Source organism: Vigna unguiculata, chromosome 10 (genome assembly GCF_037176805.1).
Source record: "Vigna unguiculata cultivar grain cowpea cultivar isolate G323 ecotype 2 chromosome 10, ASM3717680v1, whole genome shotgun sequence".
Taxonomy (NCBI): domain Eukaryota; kingdom Viridiplantae; phylum Streptophyta; class Magnoliopsida; order Fabales; family Fabaceae; genus Vigna; species Vigna unguiculata.
Window position 1 is genome coordinate 45762196 of NC_140801.1, and position 8906 is coordinate 45771101.

Consider the following 8906-nt stretch of genomic DNA (forward strand, 5'->3'; position numbering starts at 1 on the left):
TTTGAAATGTCTTAACAAAATTTGGTTAAAAAGATTAAATTCACGTATTTTTAAAATTAAGAGACTAAATTAGACCTAAATTTTAATGACTAAATTGGGAGACAAAAATATATTTAAGTGACATGTATTTAACACCATTTGATACAATACTAATACTAATGACAAAACCTAACAATTTTTAAAAACTTGAAACTCAATTGGAAATTTTCAACTAAAATATAAATTTAGGATAAGAAGACTATTTTTTTTATTTATTTTTTATTAATATAAAAATTTATTATTTTAATAATTAATTTATTTTTAAAAATAGGTTGTTAAGTAGTATCTTGGTGTGAAAAAAATATTTTTTTTCCTAAAATAGATGTCTAAATTTATATGTGGATTACTATTCTAATTCAATTTTTTAAATTAAATTTGCGAATATAGTGGTTAAATACATATAATTCTTACACTGCTAAAATATTTTTAGTTTACTTGACAGTTTATAAAATTTATGTAATTATACTATTTTATTTTTATTATTTAGTATTAAAGAAAAAATGTATACCAGTTTTTAATATATTTTTTCATTATATTCTTTTAAATTTTTTATTTTTTATAAAAAACTATTTAACAAATATTTAGACCTATTATCGGATAAAGAAAAAGATGTGAGATGTCACGTTTTGCTGATAAATAATAAAAAAAAAAAAGGTTCCGTTAGTTTCGAATTCAAATTCAAACGTTCACGCTCATCTCTCCCTCTCTTTCTGTGAGCCCTAATCTACCAATTCCTTCAATTTCTCTCTTCGAAACCTCCGTTTCCCAAGCCTCGCATGGCTTCTGTAAGTAAAGCCTTTGCTCCTCACACTCCAATCTTTATTTCGTTTTCCTCTAAACCACTTTGTTTTCCCTTTCAGAAAAGGGTGCGCCCCGAAGATGCTTCTCTGGACAAGCGTCGCAGGGGAATCGGAGCTGAGAAAATGGAGCGACAGGGTGGTGCCGCTGCTCCTGGGAGGCACAGAACACCGTTTTCCGTTGTCACAAATCGCTCCGACCTTAACACGACGAGCGATGTCAGCGAGGCGGTTGATTTCACGAAAGAGGAGGTGGAGGCTTTGCTGAACGAAAAGAAGAAGGGAAATACCTATGATAGTAAGGTTTGTTCTGTGATGTTCTTGATTTAATCAATTAGTCAATATTTTTTTGTTCTTTTTGTTCTTGATTGTTGTGGTTTGTTTGGCAGAAAAAGATGGAGCAGATGACGGATCTTATTAAGCGCCTTAAGGCCTGCGTTCGCTGGTATAAAAGGATAGAAGAAGGGTATGTCCAAGAAAAGGAAAAGCTTCAGTCTGAGCTAGAGGCTTCTGAGAAGAAGTGCAGTGATACTGGTGTGTTTTATCTCTACGGAAATTTTGAGAATAAGTTGAGCTGATATGCTGATATACCATTGAAAATTTCTTATAACTGTGTTTAGAAGCATGCTAGCTACTATCTGTGTTGGATGGGAGAAGGAATTCGTATATTTTTGTATTGTTTGCTGTGTGGCTAGAAGTAGGTAGGGATTTAGGTGAAATAGAATTTACACATAAATAGTGACATTCATTCTTCAATATACAGTGAAATAGTTATCGAGTTATTGTACTTATTTGGTGATGTATTTATCTTGTTGAGTATTTCTTTTTTTAATTTGTTCTATTTGAAAGACCTGGTGATTTTTATTTTAAATCTATGATTGACTCTATAGCCCCTTCATGCCCAGATAGAATTTATCATTGGTTGTCAGATCAGAAAATTCATATGGAAAGCAAAATTATTTTATGACCATACAATTCTGTTTTCTCAGTGACTGAGATGAAGAATAAGATTGATGAGTTGATGGAGGCTCTATCTGATTCGAGGAAGACAATTTCTTGTCTAGAAGAGAGAATTGTGAAGGAAGAATCAGATAAATTGGTAACGCTGTCTGCCATCTTTGTTGTGGAGTATGTCAAGAGAATTTTCTTTATTTCCCAATGACCTCTTTTTTTTGCGGCTTCAAAATCTAGGAAGCGATTAATTCTTATGGTAAAGAAAAGGAAGCCAGAACTGAGGCTGAGAAAGTTCGGGATGAGAAGTCAGCTGAGCTTGAGAAAGTTCGGGATGAGAAATTAGTTGCTGAGAAGAAGGTGATTTAATAATATTTCTATATAAGATTTTTATTTGTAAAATATTGGACTACTGAACTTTACCCCCGAGTTACACAAAATTATTGACCTCTTGGGTATATTCTGCACTAAAAAGATGTTTATATTTTCTGCTATTTGAATCTTACAGACTCCCTCATTATCTATTCCTTTTGAAACCATTGAGTTTTGCAGGCCATTTCAAACGAAGATTTGTACAAGCGATCACAGGAGTATAATATGAGCTTGCAGCAGTACAATAGTCGTCTTCAGTTTGATCTTGAAACAGTTAATGAGGCCCTTAAACGGCTTGAAACTGAGAAAGCAACCATTGTTGAGAGCCTTAGTAATTTAAGAGGCCACAATAAGGCATTGCAGGATCAGTTGGCATCTCTTAAGGTCAGTTGTATCTGTATTTTCTCTCTACTTCCACGTGTTGTATGAATTTTTGCCACTGATTTTAATAAATATTTAAAATCAAATGAATTATTATGTGAATATTGTGATAATTATTTTGCTACATTAAGTGTGAAATGGAAGTGATTAACTGGCACTGATTGCTTACCTTATCCTTCTTAAAATCTCATAAATAAACTTGTTGTGAAGAACCTATTGCATTTTACTGGTACTGTTACTATTAGCATTTCTGTTGCATTGATGGCGTATATTGATAGCCGCTTCCTTTTGTGTTTGTTGCCTCTGTTCTTAATTTTTTCTTAATTTGTTTTTCAGGTTTCACAGGACGAGACTATAAAGAAGAAAGAAATTTTAGTAAATGAGCTCAAATGTCTTCGTGAGGAGTTAAAGCAACTTAGAGATGATCGTGACCGTCAGTTGGAGCAAGTACATGCTCTAACTGGAGAAATAGCGAGACACAAAGAATATACTGGGAAAACATGTACACAATTGGATACATTGATGATTAAAACAAATGCTCTTGAGGTTTGTTCTTTTATTTCATTAATAGTGCACTTCTGTGTCTAGTGCATTTATGTTATGATGGGTTTCTTTATAGGAAACTTGTTCATCTCAAAAGGATCAAATACACATACTGCAGCAGCAGTTGTTTTCTGAAAGAGAGAAGTTAAAGGTAATGTAGTTGGTTTTTATTCTTTGCATCAAAAAGTTGCTTACCATATAATTTTATTGCAGTGTGCTTTAGTGTTTTTGACAACTACATCTGAAACAAAACTACTTTATTTTCTTTCTGTTAGAATACCGATCTATCAGCTTCAGAAACAAGAACAATGTTTGAAGAGCAGAAGAGAATTATACAGGGGCTACAGGAGCGGTTAGCAGATAAAGAATTTCAAGTCGTAGAAGGAGAGAAGCTAAGAAAAAAACTGCATAACACTATTTTGGTAGGTATTTCTTGCTTTTTATATATATTTTCTTTGAACTTTATAATGTAAATCTTCACTTATAGGTCAATGATATTTTCTATTTCAGGAGCTCAAAGGAAATATTCGTGTTTTCTGCCGTGTACGGCCGCTCCTACCAGATGACAGTGAGGACACGGTTGTTTCATTCCCTACTTCAACAGAAGCGCTTGGTCGGGGCATTGAATTGTTACAAAACGGTATATATACGAACATATTTGTAACTCTGCAGCTTTTGTATTTTATGATTTACGTGTTTAATGTAGTATACATGCTTAGGCAAGCATCACAATCCCACCCATTAATGTTGAGCAGGTCAAAAATACAATTTCACTTTTGACAAGGTGTTCAATCACGAGGCTTCTCAGCAGGACGTTTTTGTAGAGATATCACAGCTGGTACAAAGTGCACTTGATGGCTACAAGGTAATTTCTAGTTTGCTTCCTTTCCGTTCAGTATTTGCCTGGCAGATCACAGTACACAGGAAATAATTATCAAAATGGCTAGCAAGAAAAGAAATAATTTTGTTGCTTTTGTTTGTGTATTTGGGTCTAAGCCGTGTCTTGACACAGAGGGCCATGGTTTGCTATGACAGGTGTGCATCTTTGCATATGGACAGACGGGTTCAGGTAAAACCTATACTATGATGGGTAGGCCTGATGAGCCAGATCTGAAAGGGTTGATACCCCGTTCTTTAGAACAGATATTCCAGACCAGCCAGTCTCTAAAAGATCAAGGATGGAAGTACACAATGCAGGTTAGTATACTGCATCCTGATTTTCAATTTTCATTTGGTCACATCTACTTATGGAAACTGAAAAATTTAATTGAACAATTCCAGGCATCAATTCTGGAAATATATTGTGACACCATCAGGGATTTGTTATTAACCAATCGGTCAAGTGATCATGCACGAACGGAAAATAGTGCTTCCACCAAACAGTACACTATAAGCCATGATGCAAATGGAAACACACATGTTTCGGACCTCACAATAAAGGATGTTTGTAGCGCAGATGAGATTTCCTCCCTCCTGCGACAGGCAGCACAAAGCAGGTATATGGTCTTTAATATTTTAATCATGCAAATGGTTGTATTGGAAGGTTCTTTGAGTGAACTTTCTGGATAAATGTTTGCAAAATCTACATGTTTTCTTCTTCCATATGAATTTTAGATGAGTTGTTATTCATTTTCAACTAATCAGTCAAAGCTGCTAAGTTTCCGTTTATGGTTTATAAGTGTACTCGATTCAGTTAGAAAATCTAATAATTTATGGACAACGTGCTCTTGTTATTTTCTACAATCTATGTATAATTGGATCATATTCATAAATAAAGAAAATTACAATTTGTGGCACTCATGTTTTTTCAGGTCAGTGGGAAGAACACAAATGAATGAAGAGTCATCCAGAAGCCATTTTGTCTTTACACTGAGAATTAGTGGGAAAAATGAGGTACTTTCTTAATACATATTTTGTTTCTGTTCTTTTGTCCTGTTGACATTATTTCCTGACTCACTTTCTCTATTTTGTAGAACACTGAACAACAAGTCCACGGTGTCTTAAACCTGATCGATCTTGCTGGAAGTGAAAGACTCTCAAGGAGTGGGGCAACTGGAGATCGGTTGAAGGAAGCTCAGGTATTCATTGCTATTAACTTGGGCAGCCTGCCAACTATTCTACTTTTCTTGTGATAACAGCGTTTTTATTAATTGTCACGTTCAGGCTATCAACAAAAGTCTATCGAGTTTGAGCGATGTGATACTTGCTTTGGGAGGAAAGAAAGAAGATCATGTTCCTTTTAGGAATTCAAAGCTGACGTACCTTCTCCAGGTTTGTTAACCTGTTAAAATTTTCATTGTTTTTGATGAAAAATTGATGTGGTGGTTGTTATCATATTCAAACTAGAGAGTGAAAATGTTACACTACTTAAGTATGATCAACTTTATATGTTGATAAAGGAAGATCTTAGTTTAAAATTGCTCTGTTCAATTCATGGCAGCCATGTCTCGGTGGCGACTCCAAGACGTTGATGTTTGTCAACATCTCACCCGATCAATCTTCCACTGGTGAGTCACTTTGCTCCCTACGCTTTGCAGCCAAAGTCAATGCCTGTGAAATTGGGATTCCACGGCGTCAGACTCATACATCATCATCACGCTCCTCAGAATCCCGTTTGAGCTACGGTTAAAAGAGAGCTACGGTTTCATCCATGACCAAAATTAATTGTTTATTTTTTGTTCTGCTTTAGTGGCAGAATGAAGAAAATATATATTCTTTTTTTCTGCTATGATAATTGTATGAGTGTAAAATTTAGAGAATCTAACTTGTGTAAATTGGTTGTAGAGGCCTGGCTTTAGCCTCCAATAGTATGAACAAATAATTTGTGTACCATTCAGGTGTGACGTGAGAGATAGATCTCAATTTGGCTTTTGCACTTGTTTATTCTAATGATTCTTGCTCACAAAGCGTTCTTTATCCACAAAAACTCATCCCAGAAGGTTAACAAAATTCTTGGTCCTTTTCTTCCCTCACTATTTGAGGTTAAACTTCGTTTTGGCATGATTTTAGACGACACCTGTAAGATGAGCCTTGAACAACGCAACAGAGATGTGTATGGTGGGTTCACAGATCATCCTTCATGTATTCTAATAAAAGATTTTTGTGCTGGTTGAATTGAAGTTTGAGTTTTGATCTTAAAATTTTCAATATTTTCTTTCAAGACATTTTAAACAAGACTATTATTTAATGTTTAAAAAATGAAATAAAAATATTTATAAATATAATTTTGGTAAATAAATTAAGATAAGTTGTGTAATATCATATTTAATAGTTTTCATGCCACTAAATAAAATATTAATATCATGATCAAACAAAACAGATAGTATGCATAAACAGTTATAGAGTGCTCATACAGTTATTCAAAATAACCATATAAGTCCTTATCAATAAGTAAGGAGAAGTGAGTTCCTACGATTTAAACTCCAAGGAACCTAACCCAAAAGGTCACCACTGAATTCCAAGCTCAATATCAGCTCCTGTTTAGGAAAGGGGTATCTTCATCTGGATTCGGCTCTGCTCACACCAACTGTAGGTGATCATTGCAAAGGAGAACACACAAGGAAAAGCAAACATAAACAAGAAGGGTAAGCTAACTTGAATAAGAGAATTCATGCAGTTTAATATTGAGTATCAATCAGAACTTATCACATTCGCCATAAACAGTTAAGCTAGCTTCCATAACACGGTACAATATACATGACTCTAGACTCAATATCCGGATTATGTAAAAGACATTGGAGCTCTTGGTGGCTTGCACCTATAACAGTTCCCAAACTCTGTAGAGTCTGGACACAAGGGGTTATCACCCGACCGTTCCCTGGGTAAGTCTCCTTCGCGTCTAGGACTTGATCAAGTCCAAAGACAAGGACATCCTGCTACTCCTCACGACATAATCCATTCTGCTCTATCTGAGCGTGAATGATTATTGGAGTTTCAGGATACCAACCAATACGGATTCCTCACATCCTTACACACACTAACATACTCATCTGAATTTCTCTTGAAATTCCATTCAACCACAACCTCTCTTAATTCATGTTCATCAAATTTCACCACACAGAATATTAACATAGCATTTCAAGCATATAAGAGACTAATGGTGCAAAGTTTCATTTAGACATATAACTTCATTCTTTACAACAGAACCACAAACCTCCCACTGCAGTGATTCTCGCTCAAGCTAGACAATTTAGCCCAGGCGAGAGGCCATCTCGCTTAAGCCAGTCAGTCTCGCCTGAGCGAGGCTCTAAACAGTGGCAAGAATAAAAACCTGGGCAAACTCTGGCTCAGGCTAAGCTGGTTCATTTAAATGAGAGTGTCTCTCGCTCAAGCAACTTCAGCTCGCCTAGGCGAGGCTTCATGCAGAAATAGGGTGGGTTTTCTGGTGTTTTCGCTCAGGCAAGAGTCACTCGCCTAGGCGAAAATATCATATTACGAACCTGTTCCCACATGCAAGAGTCCAGATTCTTCACACACAAATCAACACTCACCAATTCATGCAATTCAAACATCATTTCAACACTTAAACATGCAATTCAGACTCATTAAGCAGATTTCTATATGAATTTGAGTAAAAATGGTTAGCTTCCCTTACCTTTGCAATTATCACAAGTAAGAACTCTTTCACCTAGGGGCACCTCAATCTCACAACCTAAGGTATTGAATTACAAATGTTAAGTGTAAGAACAGGCCCAAACTCAACCCAGAAAGATGGAAGTCTCAAAATTAGAAATTTGGAAGGCAAGGGAGAAATTGAGATTGACTTACGCGTAGGGAGGGGAGGCTCAGCTTGAGGAAGTGGTCCTGAACTAGCCTCAAGTCTGAATTCTGTAACAAAAGAGAATGATTCAGACTTTTGGACAAAAATTCAGAATGTTTTTTGGTAGAGAGAAGGCAGAGAAAAGTAGAGAGGGAGAAGGGTGCAAGGTGAGGGTGAAGTGTTGTTTCTGTGAAGTTGGTAGCAGAGAGAGAGGGTTTATGGATAAGAAAGAAAATTAAAGAGGGGTTCTCACATTCTCCCCATCAACAAAAATTTTCGACCCGAAAATTGAGACTTACCAGAGAATAGGTGTGGATAAGACTTTCTCACGTCCTCTTCTAATTCCCAAGTGGAATCGCCCGTTCTCTTGTTCCAGATAACCTGGACTAGATCGATGGACTTTCCTCTGAGCTGCCTCGTCTGGCTATCTCCAAGACCAACAGACTGAACCTCCATTGAGAGATCTTCTCTAATCTGTAAATCTTCTGCCTCAAGCACATGTGAGGGGTTAGGCACATATTTCCTGAGCTGTGAGACGTGAAATACTGAGTGGAGGTTGGCCAACTGCGAAGATAGGGCGATCTCATAAGCCACCGATCCAATGTTCCTCAAAATCTGATATGGACTAATGAACTTGGGAGATAGCTTTCTCGAGCGAATAGCCCTTCCTACACCAGTAGTCAGGGTAATCCTCAAGAAAACATGGTCTCCAGCTACAAACTCCAAAGGTCTTCTCCTTTGATTAGCATAGGATTTCTGCCTGCTCTAAGATGCCTTCATCCTATCTTGTATTAGCTTGACCTTTTCAGTAGTCTGCCTCAGTAACTCTGGTCCCACTACCACTGACTCACCATCTTGGTACCAACACAAAGGAGGCCTGCACCTCCAGCCATAGAGAGCTTCATATGGCGTCATGTCAATGCTTGCATGGAAGCTTTTATTATAGGTACACTCCACCAAAGGCAGGACCTTGTCCCATGCACCAAGATAATCAAACACACACGCCCGCAAGAGATCCTCAAGAGACTGGATTGTCCTCTCGGACTGGCCATTTGTCTGGGGGT

At 36.7% G+C, this 8906-nt stretch overlaps 1 protein-coding gene across 1 annotated transcript; it reads left to right on the forward strand.

The window, feature by feature from the left end:
* Window positions 1-688: 688 nt before the first annotated feature.
* Window positions 689-5958, forward strand: LOC114166001 (kinesin-like protein KIN-14C). Its single transcript, XM_028050655.2, has 17 exons — window positions 689-824; window positions 900-1139; window positions 1226-1370; window positions 1826-1935; window positions 2028-2147; window positions 2340-2543; window positions 2877-3086; window positions 3160-3234; window positions 3359-3505; window positions 3594-3723; window positions 3839-3948; window positions 4119-4280; window positions 4365-4579; window positions 4895-4976; window positions 5057-5161; window positions 5247-5354; window positions 5524-5958. The coding sequence occupies exons 1-17, from the start codon at window positions 816-818 to the stop codon at window positions 5710-5712; spliced, it is 2361 nt and encodes a 786-aa protein (XP_027906456.2). The 5' UTR covers window positions 689-815; the 3' UTR covers window positions 5713-5958.
* Window positions 5959-8906: the final 2948 nt, after the last annotated feature.